The sequence below is a fragment of the Mytilus trossulus genome, chromosome 10 (genome assembly GCF_036588685.1).
Source record: "Mytilus trossulus isolate FHL-02 chromosome 10, PNRI_Mtr1.1.1.hap1, whole genome shotgun sequence".
Classification (NCBI taxonomy): domain Eukaryota; kingdom Metazoa; phylum Mollusca; class Bivalvia; order Mytilida; family Mytilidae; genus Mytilus; species Mytilus trossulus.
The window spans coordinates 29,190,371-29,215,555 of NC_086382.1; the positions used below are offsets into that span (position 1 = coordinate 29,190,371).

The 25,185-nt window shown below is 31.6% G+C and overlaps 1 protein-coding gene across 12 annotated transcripts in view; it reads right to left on the reverse strand.

Moving 5' to 3' along the window:
- The window catches only part of LOC134687179 (diacylglycerol kinase zeta-like), a 208,664-nt gene that overhangs the window by 116,076 nt on the left and 67,403 nt on the right, over positions 1 to 25,185 (reverse strand). Inside the window, exons 1-2 of one of the 12 annotated variants that reach the window (XM_063547258.1) lie at positions 23,473 to 23,551; positions 4,832 to 4,907 (exon numbers count right to left, since the gene is read on the reverse strand). The exons of 9 other annotated variants lie outside the window; for them this stretch is intronic. In XM_063547258.1, the coding sequence (XP_063403328.1) occupies positions 4,832 to 4,869 (38 nt within the window). In that variant the 5' untranslated portion in view covers positions 4,870 to 4,907; positions 23,473 to 23,551. Of the gene's footprint in view, positions 1 to 4,831; positions 4,908 to 11,706; positions 12,368 to 20,508; positions 20,643 to 23,472; positions 23,552 to 25,185 lie in introns of those variants that run through there. 2 more of the 12 variants (XM_063547257.1, XM_063547247.1) reach the window with 2 other exon arrangements.

Consider the following 25,185-nt stretch of genomic DNA (forward strand, 5'->3'; position numbering starts at 1 on the left):
GCCATGGCAACTTAATTTGTCAGTTTATTTTAGATTTATGAGTTTGACTGTCCCTTTGGTATCTTTCGTCCCTCTTTCAAAGCTCACAGGTCAAGATAAACTGACTAATATGGCAAAAAACAAAATATAACAAAGAGACCACTATACAAAACACTTCAAAGAAAACTATAACCTGAAGTAACAATATAACCCTATCAAAATTGGAATTTATGATCAAATAATGAAAACATTATATCCTTTACGGCTTTAGAACTGCATAAAGATTCAAGTTCATGTAACCTGTGCTTTAGGTGCCTAATCAATTATATTTAGTTAACTATTACCCAATTATAATTCATTAAAGAAATTCATTTAACCCTGAAACTTTTAAAACAACATTTGAGCAAAAGCACATGTTACACGAAACTGTAAATATATTCTCATCAAAATAGATTTCAGGTAATTAAGGCTACGAAATTGAAGCCAAATCCATTTTTATCATTTTACAATCAATCAATACAACAAGATTTGAGAAATAAGCTAAAATTATCTCCCCTTTTTATTATTGGATGACACTAATGTTTCAAACAAGTCTAGGAGTGGATATGAAGAACAATATATACTTAATCTGAAAGAAATCCTATCAAAGTCTAATGAAAGATCTAAGGTAGGTTCAATTTATTTCATTGTTTGTTATGAAAGGTCTACTATTAATTACGTTTTATATTGGAAAAGCATAGCAATTTTGTATTTTCCTAGAAAATGCTCGGAAAGATAGCGAAAAGTAAAGTGTTTCTGAGAAAAGCATTAATAACAAGGTCCTTAATGTTGTAAACATCTTCTTGAAGAATTGTAAATGTATATAACATGCTAAAAATATTATATTTATTAGAAATTAGCTCTAACTACTATATATTAAGAAAGCTTCCTAGCATTTTTTATTTTTTTGAGTGTTTTAACGCCACATTTAAGAGCAGCATTTAGGCTATTTCCGGGCAGCCATATTTTATTGGTGGAGAAAGCCAAAGTGCCTGGAGTTCAAGCATTTTTTAAACATGCTTAAGCAATGTTTGTCATAGAAACTAAATCAAAAGACTGCATCCTGTATTTCTATAAAAAAATAGTTTACAAATAAGTATTTTAAGCTGAAGAAATGTTTATCATGAATGAGTGCATGTGTTCTTGTTAAATAAAATGTATAAATAAGCAAAGGTAACTAATGTGATGTTATTTTGACTGAGCTATTCAATTATAATTATCTATCTTTACAATGTCAAGAGCTTGTCTACCATGTGTAAACCATATGCCTTTGGATTTTTCTTTGTCTAAACAATGTCTGGATTCAAAACATTTCAGAGAACATAGTTCAAGGAGAAAGGATCAGCTGACAAACTAAATTCAACTTAGGAAGAACTTGATGCAAATGTATTGTTCTTTAAATTGACACATACTGTGGATTCATTTATTTTCTTGGGCATCAATTTTTCGTGGAGTATGGAAAACTTGCATTTTCGTGGGTATTTGATTTTGTGGTTTTGCAAATCTCGATCTGCACACAAAACCGAAATAAATTTTGTTATTCGTTGAACATTTGAATTTGAGGTTCACATGCACCGATGAAACCCACGAAAATTACGTAGTATCCCATGATTTTAATGAATCCGCAGTATTACTTATAATTATACTTATTGTTTTATTGGATTATAAATGCTGTCTTATTGAAAATATGTACAATAACAGCCAACATCTTCTTTTATCCACATTAAGATACATGACCGGGAGCAATTTGCAATGAATTCTAAACATATACAGTATGCAACGCTTTGATTCAACAATAATGTTTTCGTAGAAAATACCATGAGTTTATTTAAATGTCTGGGAACACGATCTGAGAAATTAAGTCGATATTACTTCTAACACTATGTTTATATTTCAGCAAATCCTTTTGAAATCTGATTTATTATTCTTTTGCCAGTAATGTTACACTGTCTAGCCTTTTAACAGGGTATATAAATATGTCTAGTTAAATCATGTATTTCCATGAATTCTCCTTGACCTATTAAAAGAAGCAATCTTAAAAGATAAATTATGGGTGTCCATAGAAAAAATCCAGGGGAAAAAACAGTCATCATACAGTTATATTTTAAAGAATATAAAGTTAAAAATGTTTTCAAAGATTTTGAAGGTTTTGAATTAAAGGCAGACAGATTTTCAAATCTCATCATTCCGTGAAGATTAGTTCAAATCAATGTAAAACACATCAACTAAGCTTAGGGAATCACACGAACTCCAAAAGAAGTGATACTTATTCAGAGTTGACGATTATTTTAAACAATTATTTAACATGTGTATACATAAAATACAACATAAGCTTAGGGTCCGGGTGTGGGAATTTCTCGCTACATTGAAGACCTGTTGGTGACCTTCTGCTGTTGTTTTTTATTTGGTCGGGTTGTTGTCTCTTTGACCCATTCCCCATTTCCATTCTCAATTTCATAGTATGATTTTAATTTTGTAAAGGTGACAATCACTGAAATATAACTACATTTAGCATTTTTAAAGGATTGCAATTATGGAAAATTATGCATTGCTTCACTTTTGTTTCTTTTCTAATCATGGGTTGCTTTTGTGCTTATAAATAACTCAAATCGTAAAGTTACATAACTTTATCATTTGTTTCGTAACAAAAAAAAATACTTATTATAATTGATTATGCCAATTATGGATTACAGAATGGTTTACAGATCGCTATCACTTATTTGGTGATTGTTCCGCAACCTAGATTAGAAAATCCATTTCTATTACAATATCAGACAAAAGATACATTTCTTTGCAAGCAGTATATATGGTATATAATCCATGAAAAGCATTATGTTGCTCCATGAAGATTGATTTAGTATCAATAAATACACAAAATCTACATATTAAGTACACCCAGTCTGCAATGTGTTATCTCTTCTAGATTTGGGGTAATTGCATTTTTTTTCATTTTTGGGTCATGATATAGATATAGGAAGATGTGGTGTGAGTGCCAATGAGACAACTCTCGATCCAAATAACAATTTAAAAAGTAAACCATTATAGGTTAAAGTACGGCCTTGTTTTCTATTTTTATTGAAATAAGACAATTTTTTTTCTGTTTTGAGAATGTGAGAATATCCAAAAATTCTCAGGTCCCTAATCCAGTAAATAGTAAATATGATTAGATGATTTTTAAAACGATCAATTCTTGTCATTAAGAAAAACATAAAAACAATAATAACCTATTCAAAGAGAGATAACTCTGTTGTCCCTAATTAATAGTCAGCAATTCTAGTTATATTGGAATTATAACAATAGCCTTTTGTAATACTAGATTTCTATTAATAGAAAGTCATTAGGAACTTCCTACACAAACCTTTTAATAGATCTACTTCATGCATGTTAACAATGTATTCTGTAATGTAACTGTATACTGGTACATGCACTATAAAGTTTCCCATTATAAAGACTTGAGATATATTAAAAAAAAATAATGGTCCAATGTTACACACATCATGATGTTACAAGAGTACATGGACTGATTTTCAATAAACATTTCCCATCAAGAGAAGTTTTGCTAATTTGAGTTGCTTTAAAAAGTCATTTTTCAATTTTTTCAGTCTTGTTTGTTTTACTTTAGAATTTTGATATCGTTTTTAAGGATAAGCAGCAGTAACAATCTGATTGAAATTATAAATTTCCCAAAACTTTGGTTCTTAGTAACCCTGACAGGTATTGAGCCCCAACCTTTCTGCTCTCCAGGGGTTTTCCATTGGAAAATTAAGTACAAAACTCTCCTAAATTATTTTTTATGGTGCATTTAAATAAATCATTTAATCTACAAATAGCAAAAGTGGATTACTCAAATCATTCTCAAGTTATTTTATGACATGTAAAATATAAAATAGTTTTATTTTAACAAATCTGTACAAAATTATCTGATTTTACCTACTGTTTGAGTACTTAAAGGTTATTGAAGGTTATTGACTTATGCTAAAACAGAATTTTAATTACCTTAATTCAGGAAACAATTAAGAAGAAAAAAAATAAGCTTCCGACTTTTAGCTGATAGCATAAGGAAGAAGAAAATTTTAAACGAAAATACTTTTGTTGTTAAAATGTTGGGTTTACTTACTATATATACTTTCATGTATTGGGTTGACTACGGGTTTGTAACTCTATGCATTTAAACTAATGTTCCCCAATGTTAAATCCCCCCTATCAATTAAGAAAATTGACTCAAAAATTGAAATCATTAAAGAAACAGATTCTACAACTGTATTCTGTCCATTTGTTACTGAATTATGGCAATCATGTTTTGGAAAGGCCAAAAGCTCTTTGAATTTCCATTGACAAATAATGGCTCTTCTAAATCTTCCTCCATTGTCCAGAAAGCTATCCACAAACTATACAAGTATCAATGAATAAAATAAAGGCAACAGTAGTATACCGCTGTTCAAAACTCATAAATCCATGGACAAAAAACAAATTCGGGGTAACAAAAGCCATTGAGTGATGCCAGAATATATTTAAGGGTAAACTGACAGTACACAGTGCCTCTGGCGGTACCTCTGTGAGTAGAGAGAAAATTTCTCCATAGTGACTATTTGTGCCAACCATATAAACAAAGTGCTGATCGTTTTTTTTCTCTGATGTAACCCTTTTTATAATTGATCGACTCAATAATAACAAAACATTATAACAATCCAAAAAGTCATTCTTTTTTGTCAAGTTTTTTTATGCATCAGTGGCTTCTTAGGAAAATGTTCCACGAAACTGACCCATAGGTCAAGGTTTCAGTATTTGACAGGGTTGAGGTCTCATCTCTTACCTTTTAATGGCATAGGATCTTCTCATTCCTTTACTCATTTTATATTGTTTTGTTCAATGCCAACATGTTCACTTACCTGAAAAATATAAAATAACAAAAAATTGATAAAAACATCTAATAACAATACACATAGTTCCTAGAATCTATGGAGCAGATGTTAAAGTTAAAGACATAATATAATCATTTGTCTGTTTCTTAGAATTTTGGGATTATGTATATATGTAATTAAAGTTTGAAGGTCATTTTGTTCAGTCTTCAGTGTTTTTTTTTAAATCCCATTTTCATAGAATTTTTTTGGTTTTGTTTATCTTGCTTTTGACCTCACACTTAAACTGTAGCAAAAAATGAAGCGTTTATAATTATTTAAGTATAATATGATATATATATAATACTGTATATTTTTAAACCAATGATGGCTCATTGATCTTCTTGCATAAGATCATTGCATAGACCTCATTGTCGTGGATTTTTTTTTAAAATGTTCATTATATTTTGACCTTTGATTTATAATCAATTAAATTAAATCACCTTAATGTTTGGGGAAACCAACAATATTCTATTTATTCTATTTATAGCATCAGTATCCTCTGAAAAATCATTTTGTTTAAGATGGTGAGAACAATGAATTCTTTCGATGTCAAACCAATTTCTTGATTGATTTTGTATAAGCTATGTATTATAATGTATACTGTGAATTCATTATAATTCGTTGGATACTAATTTTCATGGATTTTGTAGGTATAGATGAACCACAAAATTTAATGTGCAACGAATGACAAATTTTCTACAGGCTTGTATGAAGACTTCAGCAAAACCACGAAATTAAATGTCCAAGAACATGCAAGTTTTCCTTCATCCACGAAAATTAGTACAATGTACCAGAAACATATATATTAACGTTAGAAATACTGTTCCCAGAATGAACCCAAGAAAATAAATTAATCCACAATATACTAAGTACTTTCCTTATGTATATCAGAAAATGACAAAAATCAATGCTAAGTTTGTCTGATAATATAATGTTTTAAAAAATCAGATATTTTTATTACAGGAAATAACAGCTCTCAAGCAAATCTGAATATAATCTTAAATGGTATAAAATCAACAAGAAAAAGTTTCTGATCAAAAATCAAATCTTATGTAAGAAAAATAACATGCTACAGTAAGTTGATATTCTTACGATTCAAATTTCTGTCAAACAGGAAGTGACTGCTGTCAGATGCAGCCTGATAAAACAGAAAATGGCTTTCACATTATACATGTAAAGTAACATTGTTAGGTTTAAGACAAAATATCTGTGGCAGATCCAGGGGGACAGTTCTTGGAGTAAGGATCCCCATTTTTTTTTGGACGATTAATAATGCATTTGAATGGGGACATATAGTTGGAAAACCACCTTTCTTCTGGGATGAAAACCCTCCTTTGAAAAATAGCTGGATCTGCCCCTAAATATCATATCGTTCCTTAAATACATACGTTGCATATTATACAACAGAAATACACAAATGAACACTGAACAGTTATGGTCAGAAATGGTCAACTATGGTTTTCCAGCTTTGTGACCATGGTTTGATATGCTTTACACCATGGTCAACTTTGGTTTTCTAGCTTTGTGATCATGGTTGGATATGCTTTACACTATGGTCAACTATGGTTTTCTAGCTTTGTGACCATGGTTGGATATGCTTTACACCATGATCAACTATTGATTTACAGCGTTGTGGTCGAATATGCTTTACACCATGGTCAACTTTGGGTTTCCAGCTTTGTGATCATGGTTGGATATGCTTTACACCATGGTCAACTTCGGGTTTCCAGCTTTGTGATCATGGTTGGATATGCTTTACACCATGGTCAACTTCGGGTTTCCAGCTTTGTGATCATGGTTGGATATGCTTTACACCATGGTCAACTTTGGGTTTCCAGCTTTGTGATCATGGTTGGATATGCTTTACACCATGGTCAACTATGGTTTTCTAGCTTTGTGACCATGGTTGGATATGCTTTACACCATGGTCAACTATTGTTTCCAGCTTTGTGACCATGGTTTGATATGCTTTACACCATGGCCAACTATTGTTTTCTAGCTTTGTGACCATGGTTGGATATGCTTTACACCATGGTCAACTATGGTTTTCTAGCTTTGTGACCATGGTTGGATATGCTTTACACCATGGTCAACTATGGTTTTCTAGCTTTGTGACCATGGTTGGATATGCTTTACACCATGGTCAACTATTGTTTCCAGCTTTGTGACCATGGTTGGATATGCTTTACACCATGGTCAACTATGGTTTCCCAGCTTTGTGACATGGTTGGATATGCTTTACACCATGGTCAACTATGGTTTTCCAGCTTTGTGACCATGGTTGGATATGCTTTACACCATGGTCAACTATGGTTTTCCAGTTTTGTGACCATGGTTGGATATGCTTTACACAATGGTCAACTATTGTTTCCAGCTTTGTGACCATGGTTGGATATGCTTTACACCATGGTCAACTATTGTTTCCAGCATTGTGACCATGGTCGGATATGCTTTACACCATGGTCAACTATGGTTTTCCAGCTTTGTAACCATGGTTGGATATGCTTTACACCATGGTCAACTTTGGTTTTCCAGCTTTGTGACCATGGTTGGATATGCTTTCCACCATGGTCAACTATGGTTTTCCAGCTTTGTGACCATGGTTGGATATGCTTTACACCCTGGTCAACTATGGTTTTCCAGCTTTGTGACATGGTTAGATATGCTTTACACCATGGTCAACTTTGGTTTTCCAGCTTTGTGACCATGGTTGGATATGCTTTACACCATGGTCAACTTTGGTTTTCCAGCTTTGTGACATGGTTAGATATGCTTTACACCATGGTCAACTTTGGTTTTCCAGCTTTGTGACAACGGTTGGATATGCTTTACACCATGGTCAACTATGGTTTTCCAGGTTTGTGACATGGTTGGATATGCTTTACACCATGGTCAACTATGGTTTTCCAGCTTTGTGACCATGGTTGGATATGCTTTATATCATAGTCAACTTTGGTTTTCCAGCTTTGTGACATGGTTGGATATGCTTCACACCATGGTCAACTATGGTTTTCCAACTCACTGTTTGTAACCATTGTTGGATATGCTTTAAATGTACACCATGGTCAACTTTGGTTTTCCAAGAGACTTAGTAACCTTTCAAAATTTAATTTGTTTTGGTCTCAAGTGCAAAATAATGTCTCTTGTCATCAGACTCACCCTTCACCTTGTGGTGCTGACACCTTTGTATTCATGAGAGTTATATTCTTATAAAATGCCACAAGGTTCAAAAGGAAGACTAAACCCAATTTCTACCCAACTTTAAACGGAAATTATATATTTGGTAGATTTTATACACTTTTTTTTTTTGACACACCTTAAAAGATTAATTTATATATTATGCACATTTTGATAATAACTGAAATTAAAAAAAATATTTTGATTAAAAAAATCCCTTCAAATCAATCATATTTTCAAATTACTTACATTATATCTAAATTCATATATAAATCCAAGTTATCTTTTGCCTTTAAAGTAAACATAGATTCTGAATAAGTTTTAAAAAATTCGACACACGGCACTTAAGAATTTGAAGTATAAACTGTACTCATGCATTCATCCTGATCAAGCATCATGATAAAGTTTTAATAACATGATATTAAATTTCATATGAATGAATTCCAATTTCTTAATTTACCATTTAAAATTTAAGTACATGTTAAATTACACCTACATGTACTTATGTCAAGGTTAGAAACTAGCTTCAATTTATACAAAACATTAGTCTGAACCTCAAGATGTCTACAATCAGGTCTGAGGACATTAGAATTAATAGAAATAATTTTTAGAAAAAAAATTTTACATTTCAGAAGTCAGATAAATAAAATAGCAAACACAGAGATTCTCAATCCTCCTACCCCAAACATCACTCACTTTCAAACTCCCCATCCCCCTCCTCTTTCCCCAAAGAAAAAGAAAATGAAGTAAGATGGAGCTTCTATCTATGCTCACACATCTTATACTGTTTAATTATGTCAATATAAAAAAGAAGATGTGGTATCATATTGCCAATGAGACAACTATCCACAAAAGACCAAAATGACACAGACATTAACAACTATAGGTCACTGTACGGCCTTCAACAATGAGCAAAGCCCATACTGCATAGTCAGCTATTTTCAAGTACAGTTTTGTAATAAAAATATATTCTACTTTTACAGTGCATAGCTATCATAGGGTAACTGTGTGGTAATATTTTGGACAAATTGTTATGCCTCAAGCTTACAGAACTTCACATGTCTTAAAATTTAATGTACATGTATAAATAGAGGTTTTGATTTTATAATTTACAATAGACCATCATGGCATGCACAATTTTTTTTTAAACATATCAATTTTAATGTGAATCAAACTTAACCATAATGTTTGACAAACTTTCTATTGTTGAAAACTTGATGTGATCTTGATATCCAAATTATTTTTACAATTAGGTGCATTGGTGGATCCAGGGGGGGAGAGGGGATCCGGGTTGGAACCCACCCTTTTGTTTGGCCGATCAATGCATTTGAATGGGAGCATATAGTTGGATCCCCCCCTTTTTAAAATGGCTGGATCCACCCCTGAGGTGAGTTTTTGTTTTTACTCTGTGTTGAGGTCTCACTGTGACTTTCAGATGAAAGACAGCAATGAAAGTGCTGTGCCTTTGCTTTTGTATGTTTTCTTGTTGTGCATTTACTGATTTTGTGTCATGGATGGATACCACATATCCTTGTTTTTTCTATTCAATCAGTGGCGGATCCAGAACTTTTCCTAAGGGGGGCCCCTCTGACTGACCTAAGGGGGGCCCAGTCCAGTCATGCTTCAGTGATTCCCTATATAATCAACCAATTTTTTCCAACAAAAAGGGGGGCTCAGGCCCCCCCCTGGATCTGCCTATGTCAATTATGGTTTTAGGTTGATGTTTTGTTAATGTATACCAAACATCTCCTCGTATACACATGCAGTGTCATGTGTAATCAAAATACATTTATTAAGTATTGAATTAAAAAAATCGAGTAATTTGTCATGTTTGTAATTCATAATTTTCTTTGGAAGACTTTTTCTAAATTATTGTGTGGGTGAAATGTGGAAAACCTGTTATTTTGATCAGTTTTAATGTAACATCAAATAAATTCATTAAAGGGGGGTCTCATTCAGGGGTTCTGATCACGAATCCCGTTTACTGTTTTGTCAGATTCCTGTATCCCACTTACACTATGTATGTAAGCAATTAATTCTCATTTTTTTGTAATTTCTTGTGTCCCGCTAGACTTCAGTTCCCATTTTCATGGCACAATAATTTGACTTTCACCTGTCACGCTTAGACCCCAATGAGACCAACATGAAAGATTGAACACTTGAATGTCTTTTGATTATTTGTGTGGTTTGGTTGCTGTTACATTGACGTAATTTCCCACATCTCATTTTTCCTTCTTATATCATTAATTATACATGTTACTAAACATGTATGTCATCATATTAACTGTATTTGTTACCTCAACTAGGGTGTCTGTATTTATATTGTATGTTTCTCTGTAAACTTGTATCTAGTTTTTAGAGAATAAAGTATCTATCTATCATTCTATTTCTTAGTGTGACGTACATAGAGCAATATCTAAAGGATTGAGTATTTTTTGTTGGTTTTTTTCTTTTTTCATGAATATTATAAAATATTTTTTAAAACTTTATAATCTGACTAAATAAATGTCTAAAATCATCAAACTTATCTCTCTTGATTTAAAAATAAATTTCTAATGTAAACAAAAATATTTAAAGTGTTATTTGCTTTCATTGTTCATTTAAAGTTTACGTTTCATTCAATGAACTTACAGTTATGCTTTTATATCTGGAAGTTTAAAAACTACCCACCCACGATAAGAATTTCATAAACTGTTTACTTATAATGAAATCTTATTTAAATGTCTTATGGCAATTTTTAAAAATTTTCATTTTGATTTTCATCTCATGAGCCAATTATACATCATTTTTAGAATCAAACCTGTTGACTGTTATGTTTTCTGAATGTTCAGAGGCATTTGCCATCAAAACTCAACCCCTACCTTTCCTTTGTGATATGGAAACTTGTAATAAAATTTCATAGAGATCCATGCACGTACACACAACTTATTGTCCAGAAACTACATAAATGCTTCTTTTTGGCCCCTTAATATTCTTAACTGTTGGTACACGTACAATATACCATAACCCCCAAAATCAATCCCATCCCTCCTTTTGTGGTATTGAACCTAAGTATTGCAAAATTTCATAGAGATGCATTAACTTAAACTAAAGTAATTGTCATGAAACCAAATGTGTTTTCGGAACAGGACGCCAACAACAACATCATTAGGCATTATACGAACCACAAAATGTTTTTGCAGTCGTATATAAAGTCATTCAGGAATCAGAACAAGCTGATGTTCCAGGAACACTCAATCCAGAAAAGCACTTGGGACGAATGAATCTAATAACATGTTATTTTCATTTTTTAAAGTAAGATCATTCAAAGCTAGGTTTATCAAATGCAAAATGCTATTTGAAATTTGAGAATTTTTGGGGGTACCCTACAATTGCATTATTAACAAATCAAAGAATAAATTTGCAGTAATAAAGAGGCCATTGATTAGCTACCATTATAATACCTGGACAAATTTGGTGCAATAAAACAGAAGAATTGGCATAGACATCCAATTTTCCAAATATGCCATTTCATTTTTCTTTGCTTTATAATTATAATCAAAAGAACATGTTATCAGGAAAAACCTGTAATGAACTAAACAATCCCCCCTCTGACCAATTAAAGCATTACCTAAAACAACCAAATGGCATACAGCAGCCTCTTTGTGGTGGTGAAATATCGAGTGGATCTTGTGACAATGTATAAATATCAATCACTGTGTCATCCATTTATAATCCAAGAACATTTATCCAAAATCGAACAGGCTCTCCATTTCCTCAAGAAACCAGGGTTCACAAATAATCCATATTTTTCAACTTTATTTTGTTGATCACACTGAAGATTTTGATAACCAACAGTTCAGAATCTATCCACTGATATGTAAGTAAATTTGTTCAGGCCAAACAAGAGTTAAAACCTTTTCAATACATGGTTGAATTAATCTTCTTTTTCACTTACAATGTAGACGCAATTTAATCTCTTAATAAATTTTTAAAACTGAACGAGAACACCTTCCTCAAGTTTAAACTTCCGCTAATTCCTCAAATTAATAACAAAATATTTGTTAAATTTCCTTGTATTAAACCATTCTTAAAAATTTGCACACCTTGCGTCTTTAATTATCTATTATCATGAACCACATATTTTCGTTTACACTTGCACCCCTTTCTTTTTTACTTCCTTGTTTGAAATTTATGCAAATTGATAGTTGTATTCACTCACCCACATGTATGAAAATCATATTTCATTCCAATTTAAATATTTTCATAGAAGTTTAAAGAAAATAACAATGGCATGTTACTAGTAATATCAATACCTAGAAACAACACCCCCAATAAAACTATCTTATTATAAGGTTGGTTAATCTATATACAGCTTAGCTAAAGAAAGAAGACGTGTATTTTCATACACTCTTTTTATATACCTGTACAAAGATAATAACATTACAATATCAAACTTAAAAGTTTAAAAGGACAGACAACTTTTATCAATTTTTGGACAATTGTATTACAAATTATTATTTGGACCAGAAAAACCCATAAATCATATGGTACAAAACTTAAAATTCAGATTTCAGTGAAACATTAGTACCCATTTCCATTCTCAATTTTATAAATAATGTCAAAGTTGTCAGTCAAAAACAGCAGAGTTTGTTTCTTTTAAAATCAATTTGACACAAAAAAAATGATTAGATCTGATTATAAATGATTGTTTTTATAACAGAATAAGACATATCTTAAAAATAGAAGATGTGGTATCGAGACAACTCACTCACTCAACCCAAAACAAATTGAAAAAGATGTGAACATGGTCAATTTTTTAAAGACATTAGGCAAAACCCAAACCTTATAGTCAGTAAGAGAGAGACTTTCAATGGATTACAAAAAAAAACATTTATGAAAAAATTCAAAAGAAAAACCACTGACCTGATTCATTCTAATTAAAGTTATTAACAAACAAAAAAATTATGGTATCCAGCAAACAAACACTACCATTGGTTTAAAACCAGACTCACGACATGGTACAGGCACTAGGTGACTGGCACATAAATAATATTGAAGGGATAAATGTGACAAGTGGTGTAAACCCTTTACAAAAACTTTAGACAGTCAAAAACAGAATTAAATAAAGGAACAAACTGTAAAAATCAAAAAGAAAAACCACAGGGCTAGACACTTTAAATTGGTAGAAGCACAACAAACTGTATAATTCACATAAATTTAGTCCTGCTTTTATTTGAGAATATGATCAAGACACTTTTTGCTTTACAAGTAGATATATCAATGCATTTTTAAACAAGAATGTGTCCCCTGTACATGGATGCCCCATCCAGACTATATTTTTTTGTGTTCAGAGGACCGTAAAAATGGGATTAAATCTCTAATTTGGTATTAAAATTAGAAAGATCATATCATAGGGAACATGATTAAGTTTCAAGTTGATTGGATTTCAACTTCATAAAAAAACTACCTCAACCAAAATCTTTAACCGGAAAGGGGACGAACGGATGAACTGAGGGATGGACGCACAAACCAGAAAACATAATGCCAATAAATGGGGCATAATCATCTCAACCAAAAAGATTAATTGAATAGTTATTATTTTCCAGTGATTCTTTTTTTCTTTGGAGAGGTAGGAGGGGGGAATGGGGAGGAATTCAATATTCATAAAAGGTAAAAATAAATGCTCAAATATTGGTCATAAATACATCCTAGCGTACATCAGTCATTGTCCCTTTAAAAAGTTTACTACATGAACCAGAGCATAAGTCACCTCTTACTTTAAATCAGTCTAAATTACATTGTTTAAATTTATTTTTATTATTCTACATTATAATTATATTCACTTTTTGCACACGTCAAGAAATTTGATGTATTTGTGAGTATATTAATTTTTACCCTGGCCTTACATTGAAGAGGACTATCTATGCACTATCCACATGCAGAGAATGATAATACCTATAGGATGTTCTTATTAACCATCTCTGATAAATATAGTATTAATATAAACATGGCTATATAAATTAATAGTATTATATTTCCAATGTTATCTTTAGTAAACTGATAAAAGGGAGATAACTCAATCCATATTTTTTTTTTTAAAGCTTTCACATTATACCAGTAGAGTTATGTCCCTTCACTTAAAGCTTTTCATATTGCATAATCTTATTGAACATGGGTCTCTGGAATTTTTATAAGCTGATATAGTAAAGGGAAAATGTTTGGTCTCATAAAAAGACATCGTCTTTCAAATTTTCAAAGCACTAACAGGGAAATGGACAATGCTCTGTTTTTCCATGGTATAATTGAAATTTTAGCATAAACTGTTTCTTTACTAAACAACAGAAAAATCTTTAAAAATACTTATATACTGACAAATTTTAGAAGAAATGCTTAAAGCACAGAAAGGGATGAAAATGCAGTCCCATATGCTATCAATGGGTTATATTTTTCTTGTATGGAACACAATTTACTCAAATAAAAGAGTTCTAAGTTTGTTCTAAAAATAATCACATTTAACTCGATGTTAGGAGTGATTAAACTTAGTTTTCCTTATAGAGAGAAGTAGTTTATAATTCCAGATTAACAGTAGAATTTAAAGCTATGGGGGTCTGGATGGGGGGTCTGTTATTCTGTAAACATTTAATTTACATTATATAGTAATGGGGAAATGTTTGGTCTCATAAAAAGACATCGTCTTTCAAATTTTCAAAGCACTAACAGGGAAATGGACAATGCTCTGTTTTTCCATGGTATAATTGAAATTTTAGCATAAACTGTTTCTTTACTAAACATCAGAAAAATCTTTAAAAATACTAATATACTGACAAATTTTAGAAGAAATGCTCAAAGCGCAGAAAGGGATAAAAATGCAGTCCCATATGCTATCAATGGGTTATATTTTTCTTGCAGGGAACACAATTTACTCAAATAAAACCGTCATAGTTCTGAGTTTGTTCTAAAAATAATCACATTTAACTCGATGTTTAGAGTGATTAAACTTAGTTTTCCTTATAGAGAGAAGTAGTTTATAATTCCAGATTAACAGTAGAATTTAAAGCTATGGGGGTCTGAATGGGGGGTCTGTTATTCTGTAAACATTTAATTTTTACCCCTTTTTTCTCTAATCTTCAAAAAATTAACCCCTTTTTTCTCTATTCTTCAAAATAAAATTCTCTAATCTTCATTTTGTTTTTGCCCGTTATTCTCTAAACTTCATTTTTTAAGGGCATTATTCTTTAATCATTTAACCCCATCCAAACCCTCAGCTATGGGGATCCCATTTGAACTTGTCCTAGTTTAAATATGATAGGTAATTGACCTACCATCTTATAATGCTTAAAGCCCAATTGTGTAAATCATGAATCAGTAGTTTAAAATTTCCCCTGTTTTCTACATATAAATCTATTATGACGATCATGATGTGTCTAAAATTAATTATAATCAGTATAGAAATTCTTACAAATTTATTGTCAATAAATATTTACTAGAACATAACAAATATGTTATAGCCTGCAGGCTTTATGTAAATAGTGTATTTGATAGTAAACTATATTGTAACTATATTTTAAAAATAAAGGTTGGAATTTCAAATGTCATTCCTTTCAGTCAATGAAAATCTTAATGATCTACTATTATGTTTTTGTTATACTATTCAAAATGAATTTAGATAGATATAGGAAGATGTGGTGTGAGTGCCAATGAGACAACTCTCCATCCAAATAACAATTTAAAAAGTAAACCATTATAGGTTAAAGTACGGCCTTCAACACGGAGCCTTGGCTCACACCGAACAACAAGCTATAAAGGGCCCCAAAATTACTAGTGTAAAACCATTCAAACGGGAAAACCAACGGTCTAATCTATATAAACAAAACGAGAAACGAGAAACACGTATATATTACATAAACAAACGACAACTACTGTACATCAGATTCCTGACTTAGGACAATTAGAGAATGGAAACCAATTTTGGGACGTATTGACGGACAAGGGTAAAACTTGATGCCCCCTCCGCTACGGCACCTTGTAAATTGATCTGGTGTTATATCTGTATATTATGTAATGTTTACTCTTCTCTCCACAGGAGCTGGAGTTATTATCAACCATGTAAAACTTGGTTGATAATATAATACTAAATTCATTGTCATTGATGGGGTACTAACTTTCATAGTTTTTGTTGGTAGGGGTGGCAATCATGAATAGAAATTTTCAACAAAATGCAATTTTCTATAGGCTTAATGTTAACTGCAGACTTTGGCAAAACCACAAAATTAAAATATTCATGAAAATTCAACTTCCTCTAATTCACAAAAATTTGGTACCTTTAACAAATAAATAAATCTGCAGTATATTTGTTCTATTGGCATTTTTAAATATCTGACCAAAAAAAGTAAATGTCCAGTGTGGTTCTTGTTGAAAAAAAACAATGATAAATCATCGACATTTTAACCTATCTCATAAAGAAATGAATGTAACAAACAAATCTACATACATTTGTACATTGTATATTTAACATGTATATGTACATGTATGTAGAACTTTATGTTATATGTACCTGACCAAGTGTTGTTCTTTGCTGTTAGAAATGTACATCTATTTTCTCAAAGAAGTGGAATTAGTTTTTGGTATCCTTTCTATGTAGTACAGGAGCAGGTCCGAGTACACAGTTATTTCGTAGTGCATTTCTTTTAGACAATAAATGTAAATAAAAAAAATCCCACCTGCGCTTTCTCAATAATATTTTTACAGTGTGTTGTACTACTTTTGGGACAAATTATATCAAAATTATAGAAAACTTCATCAGCTCTAACTCAAAATATGGACAATTTTGTGTTAAGGGGGTCTTGAAATCTTTTGACAGCTTCCGAAGTGCTAATTTTTTACCTTTTTCAGCTGGACCTAATCACTACTTTACCTAAATATTTATGACCCAAATTTTTTTACAGTGTCATTTCATCCCCCAACTTGCTATATGAGGCATAAAACATGGAGAATTAAATTTGGAAGGGGTATAACAAAAATTGGCAAGTAACACACTGTCCTCACTAAGGACTATATTCATGGACAATGAAAATCAAAGGACGATAACTGTGTACTCGGACCAGCAATCAGAAATAAGGTGTATACAATGTTCACATAATCAGAAAGTTGCGATCAAGTTTGAAAGACAATTAATGAACAAATATTGATCAATCTTAAGATTTTGTTTAATAAATTATGAACTTACCACTTGCTATAAGAAAATCAGCTGATATTAATACAATCATGCGATTTTCACATTGTATAATCATAAAAAGCTTGTAAGTAGATGAAAAATCAAAATAATGAGTAAATTTGATCATAATTTACATCGGTCATGACATATTTTTATCTACATTTAATATATATTTGGACATAAAATATAATAAAGATTCTCTGACTAAATAAATGAAGATAAAGCTCGTATTTCAATAACAGCTCCAACTTTTACGAATGTCAAGTGTTTACGTCTATAGAAATTGGTTGTGTGGGTAGGAAATCATCTAAGTTTTAATCTCTTACAAAAGTTTCCACCTAACTGAAACTTTCTTTTTATCTTGTACATCTATATATACATGTAGGTGATATTAATCTAAAGAACTTTGAATAGAACTGAACATCTTAACTTAAATAAACGTACATAAAAAGTGACCTTCCTATCAATTAGCTTTAAGAAAGGATCTGGCAGTGGTGGATTCAATAATTTTCATAAGAGGGGGGCCCACTGACTGCCTAAGAAGGGGGCCATCCAGTTATGCTTCAATGATTCTCTAAATAATCAAACAAATTTTTCCCACAAAGGGGGGGGGGGGGGCTGTGCCCCTTAAATCCGCCTCTCTCTGTCCTAAAAAATTATGGTCTGTTTAAGAAAGTGAAAAATCCATGACAAACATTCTTTGGGTAAAACACTGGTAATCTTGATAGAATGATTTTATTCAAACCTTGGTAATCCACTTGGCAAAAACAGTTTCAACTTAACATTGGACATGTATGACACTTATGTGAAAGTTATTCTATAAAGTCAACGGCTGATCCAGCCTTTTCCAAAACGGGGATTCCCAACCAAAGATAATTAAAGGGAGTTCAAACCCGATTAAAAAAATTGATTGTCCCAAAAAGGGTAGTTCAAACTCATAGACCCCAGTGATATTGTTTGCCTTAAATTCATAGAGAATGAAGACTTTTTCCCCTGGAGAAAAATCCCAATTTGAAAAAAAATGGCTTAAAATTATTCCCAAAAAGACATCTTTTTTCCCAAACAGTGCAGTCTTAGGAGTAATTGTGCATAAATACAAACTGAAAAACACTCATTTAAACATTGTTCATGCCTGAAATCAGAAATGACTACATGTGCAGATTTGAGGGTCTGTTTAATGAATAATCACTGACAAAAAGGGGTCTGATTTCAAAGCAAGTGAAGACTCTTGAATGGGGGTCTGTAAATTGAAGTTTCAGTCAAATTTTTGGTTTATTTTAAATTTCCCAATTTGATGAAAATGACGCATATTTTCCCAATAAAAAAGGGTAGAGGTGCATGTAGTTTTGAAAATCACAACAATATCACTGGACCCCCTCCCCACCCCTGGATATGCCACTGAAAAGGCATGATATAACCTTAAATTTCCCCAAATTCTACATGGTGTGATCTGTCATAGTAATGGGACACGTCAACAGTCTTTTTACTTCTTCATAATCTATTGGTGGTTTAATTCTGGGGTCTGGACCAGAGTATGAGTGGTTCTTGATTTTAGCACCCTGACAGGGACAAAATGACAACCATTGTAATAATTACATGTAGGAGTTTAGGGGGCTCTCCTCAAGTTAGCTAAATTTATAAGTAAATGCAAAGATATAAGATCCCATATACATGTAGCATGTATAGAATAACATAACAGAGTAGGATTCCATATATAGTGGCATGTGAGTGTGAAGCCCAGAATGTCAATGAAGAACAAACAATTTATAAACCTGGCAAGGCTAATATTCATAAAACAATAACATGCTCTTGTCCAGCTGACATATAGAAAGGTTACTGACTGGACATTAAACATCCTTAAAATGTCAATACCACATCCTTTAAATCTCATTATAAAGTTGCATCAATAATAGTTACTTTGCATTGTAAAGAAAGTGGTCAAATATGTCATTATATGAATTCACAGTTGCGGATGTAGAGGGGGTTGGAAGTTGGAAAAATGGAAACCCCCCTTTTTTTAGACAATCAATGCATTGGAATAGGGACATATTGATGGATCGCTCCCCCTTTGTCTTAGGTTATGACCCTCTGTTAAAAATGACATGATTCTCCCTGATTTATATCTTACTCCTCCTCCTCTCCTCCTCAGTGTATACAAAACCATTTTAGATTAATACATGTACATGTATCATGAAAAAAATAATACATCACGATAAAAGAACAAAGGTATTCCTATAAAACTCTTGACTACTAAATAGTTTGTTTCCCTGTTTATACAGAGAAAAAAACATAATGATACATTGTATCAGTCTAATATTAGATTCCAATATTAAATAAGCTGGTACTAAAAAGTTTGTACTTATAACATTATTCCCCAGTCATTAAATAGACATCAGGCTACCAGATAGAGAATAGATCGTGACAATATCCAGGAAACGTGATACCAGAATTATGAACATAATTATCAAAGTAAACAATTCAAGTAACACTGATTGAATTTTTGGACAATCCTATACATCAGTTTCTCCCCCTTAGAGTTCTATAAAATTCACCTAACAAAAGCTTAGCATGACTTCATGGCTTCTATTTCCAGAGATTATTATACTTGTGGTTTTCTACTTTAAAATGATTTTATAATGATCTATCATTAGTACAGGCTTTTTGTAGTAGGATTATTCTTTTAGAAAGAACTATCTTTTATTATAATTAAAACAATTTGATTCAATAAGTTTATTGTATATAATGGTCACACCCATCATGTCCACTGTAAAATTTACAATGGATCAAAAGGTCATACCCTAACATCTTTGAGGACAACTAGTTAGAAAATAATCACACAACACTATTTATGCAACAGACAAATAAAGAAAAGAAAAAAACATCACATTAGATCGACCACAGTCTAATAATAATTCATATCCAATTACACACTACAACATAAAAAAAGAAGATGTGGTATGATTGCCAATGAGACAATTCTCCACAAGAGACCAAAATAACACAGAAATTAACAACTATAGGTACAGCCTTCAACAATGAGCAAAGCCCATACCACATAGTCAGATATAAAAGCCCCAAAATGACAATGTAAAACAATTAAAATGAGCAAATTAACAGTTGAACAGAAAGGAAAGTTGAAAGGAACTATTTTTTTTCATTTACATGTGATTTTAGAAAACTTGAATAGTCAGAGAAAAAAACTTTTAGATTCCAAACCTTGCCCGTCTAAATCTGTAACAGATAGCTGCAGACCATGGCATCATCCACAAACTATAACTTATTGTTTACATTAAGTTTAAGTGAGTAGTATTGAGGACATTTCAGGCATACCCCAAATAATCCTAAAGGTCAATGAGTTGTGATCCCCTTTGTTTTATGATCTATATGTGTATTATAGTTAAACAAATGCTCTAGAACATTAACTTGATTACCTTTTTATTTCACCCGACAATAATCAGCCTTCAGGCTATTTTTTTTTATTTTCTGATTATTTCAAAGATGGAAGAGGCTTAATCTTTTCATTTTAATGTAAAATGTATTTCCATTGCTTAATTTTGTATACATTTACTTCTATTTTCATTTAATATAAAATACAAATATTTGGTATGATTTCTAATAAGACAACTATCCAAAAGTAAACCGGTTTTTAATTCAATTCAATACTAGACTACTTTCAAGTTCATCCGTCACAGGCAAAATTTCATCAATTATGCACACCTTTATGAAGTCATTTACCAGGGGGGGTCGCCTGTATCCCTGCACTATTTAAGTTCATCAAGCGTCTTAGTGATCGTCATTGTGCAGGATAAACTAGAAATAATGGTTGCTCTGTAGGTACTAACTGAAAATTCTCTAATGACAGCAGTGTTGATTGTCAATTTTGAGAATTGAATTTGCCGAATAATTTGTACAATATAGAAATATAGTTTTCCAACCACTGGCTCAACATTGGAATGGAAGTGACGACGCCCCTAAACCCACAAATGACGTTTTCTAAAACCAGAGTTTTTGACGGAAATGCATTGAACTTGAAAGTTGTCTATTGGACCTTACATCACAGTTAAGCATTGAGTGTATGCATGTTGTCTGTTTTCCAAAATATTCTATTTTCATTTGTAAAACAAGAAATAAAATCTAGAGACAACACCGTGCATTGTAATGTTGATGCTATGTGTCTTTTGGCCATTTACTTTGGGTTGCTGTCTGACCCAGTGGTGGATCTACAAATTGTCATAAGTGGGGGCCAACTGACTGCCTTAGAGGGGGCACGCTCTGGTCATGCTTCTATGATTCCCTATATAATCAATCAGATAAGGAGGGCACCTCTTACTCCCCCTCTGTGGCTGGCATATATATTTGTATATCAATTCAAAATAACTACATTTTAGTATTAGAGAATGCTGTCTTAGTATCAATTACTTAAATGTTTAATCAACTCAAGCATACCAGACTTAGTAAAACATGTTTAACCCCGCCGCATTTTTGCGCCTGTCCCAAGTCAGGAGCCTCTGGCCTTTGTTAGTCTTGTATTATTTTAATTTTAGTTTCTTGTGTACAATTTGGAAATTAGTATGGCGTTCATTATCACTGAACTAGTATATATTTGTTTAGGGGCCAGCTGAAGGACGCCTCCAGGTGCGGGAATTTCTCGTTACATTGAAGACCTGTTGGTGACCTTCTGCTGTTGTTTTTTCTATGGTCAGGTTGTTGTCTCTTTGATACATTCCCCATTTCCATTCTCAATTTTATTAGTAAATTTAGCAGTCTTCTCAGACTTTTTAGCAGTTGATAGAGATGTTGCTCTGAATATATACAAATTAAAAGAAGCTACAAATCAAATTTGAGACTGGTTGTCCCTAATTGATTTTTTATTATGTTTCTTGGACACATGAAAATATCAATAAATCTGTATTTTTCTGCTTTTGTTATGGATACAGATTTTGTCTTTGGTATATTGTTACTAATTAGATATAAGAAGATGTGGTTTGAATGTCAATGAGACAACTCTCCATCCAAGTCAAAATTAGTAAAAGTAAACCATTATAGGTCAAAGGACGGTCTTCAAAACTGAGCCTTGGCTCACACTGAACAGTAAGCTATAAGGTCCCCCAAAAATTACTTATGTAAAACATGCACATTGCACAGATAGAAAAAAAAAATAGGAAAGGAGCATGTATTGCTTGCTGTGCTTCATCTTAAAAGTAAAAAGTTACATAAATAAGCCTTCAACATGAGGCAAAAACTCTGACCTATTAACTGCAAGTTTATAAAACAAAAATGAAGAGCTGCACACACTTACATTGTAGTTGCACTTAGTAAAAATATTTTCCTTGTGTATTATAGTTAATATATAAGAGGTTGAAGATATTTTCAGTTTCATTCTTGTTGGTAATTTAAATTATTCAAATTACACCCTTTAACACTAAAAAATTACATAACTATAATATTAAATGTTCTCCAAGCCCAAACCAGCAATTCTCTCTGGATGTTTGTTACTTTAAATTTACTTGTTTGTTGTTATCAACAGACCATAAAAATCAAGAAAATAGAAATTGAGTGCCAATTAAACAACTACTCCCCCCCTTGAAAATTCCTGGCTATAGACAGATTTTGTCATTGAGGGAATTTTACCATTGTATTTATTTTTAAAAAGCAAAAGCATTGATTGAATATTTTTCCTAAGAGAGAAATTTATCTGGTATATATATCAAAGGACCATGTAAATGTGCTGTTAAATCTATGATTCTTTTTCTGCATTTTATTTTCCTTTAATTATCACAAAATTTCTCATAGTTACAGTATCCACTGTTATAAATAAATACTGTAAATTAATATAATGCTATATTACAACTTTAAATTTGCCATAGGCACATATTAAAATAAAATGGTTTAAATATTAAAATCTACCTAGGTCACAAATTATGACAAATTTCATGAGTGTGATCAATAAAGTCTCCACACAACACACTCCCTGTCTATTTAAAATTCAAATGTAAACAACAGGATGTACAGCGACATGGCCTGTCAATAACAACATTTCACCTGTTCATTAATTTTTCTTTCAAATTTTGCAATTAACTCATTAAAATAACCTAAATATCCCAACCAAGTCGCTAGGAAATTATGAAATTTAAATAGCTTTTTTTCTGCATTAACAGCTGATATTTAAATATAACTTACAATAACCATCAAGGTAAAATCATCAGGGTATGATGTTCACTTCCTATTTTTATCCTTCCTTGTTTACATTGGAGTCAATTAAGGGGAAGTAATTCTAATTTCCTTCCCTACGTAATGGGAGATAACTGATAATTTTATAAAAGAAGTTTGATGACTGATATGATGACAATTTTTTTTTCATTTCCAAGTTAAACTATATATCAATTACAAAATAAGAAAATAATTTTCAATTAAAAATTTTAATTTGGCATGTTTATATCCAGAGTCAATTAAATGTTTCAAGAGTATTTTACTAGAGTACAACTTAAAAATATTATTATTTCTTTACAACCATTGGGTCTATAATACTGACTTAGTAATAATTTTTCTCATTCTGCATGTTGACAAATATTACATGTTCATTTAGAAAATTAATGTCAATGCATTAGACCGTTGGTTTCCTCGTTTGAATGGTTTTACACTACTGACTAGTAATTTTGGGGCCCTTTATAGCTTGTTGTTCGGTGTGAGCCAAGGCTCCGTGTTGAAGGCCGTACTTTAACCTATAATGGTTTACTTTTTAAATTGTTATTTGGATGGAGAGTTGTCCATTGGCACTCACACCACATCTTCTTAATATATTATGAATCTGTTACACTGTTTAAACTAGACCAACACACTTCATGAGTGTAAGGCACACATTATAAATTATAGTTTGAAGGAAATACATGTTACCCTTAACTCTGTCACATTATTCTGATTTTGAGTCAACCAGTTTTGTCCTTACACCTACATACCAAGTCCTTCACAGAGAACAACATATATAAATTTGAAAAAAAGGTTTGACCATGCAGATATCCTCACTCTGAAGTGTCACCAAAGAGGAGGTAAACTTGTCAATACAATTTAAAATTTGAAATGAACAAAGGAAATTAAAAGTGAACTAATTTAAATTTGAAATATAATTGAATAATTTCACCTCAATTTTTAAAGTCTGTCAAAATTAGTTTAAATATTTACTAAAATAGTATGCATGCAATAAAATGCTTATAAATGTAAAGAATATGCAATATTAAACACAGTTTAAATTCTTATCTTTGTTTGTCTGCATAGTAAGGGATTTAATATAATAATATTTCTACTAACAGGTTAAACAGGCAGTGATAACATTTGGCAGAGACATTTTGGTTTCTAAAAAAATAACCTCTGGCTTAATTAAAACTATTAATGGAATTAATAGTTTCAAAAAAACTGGTTAGGGCATGCATGGTTTCAGTCGTAATAAACCTGATTAAGATAATACTGTACATTTTAAATTATTTTTTTTCTTTAATAGTGTTTCCTTTTATTAGTCCATCAGCTAGTTCTCAAAAGCGCGCTAGTTAAGGAGTTTGTGTTACACCCCAGGGTACAGCAATTTTTTTTGATAGAATTCAACTTCATTATCTTATTGATAGAATACAAGGTGTTAGACTATAAAAAAAAGTGTCCAAAAGAGGATTAAAAACGTCCCTTCCAATGGACCCCTCATTTAGCAATCACGACTAAATAATGTTTAATTATTTTTTTTTAATATCAAGCGATTAAAAAAAAATAAAGTATAGGTTTAAACTACTAAAAAAGATACAAAACTATCATACTAAATGTAACTCGGAAGATTTTTTGTTTAAAAAAGAACGTTTTTTTACATTACAAACAATCCGATTTTTTGGGTTCAAATTAAGGCATATTTTC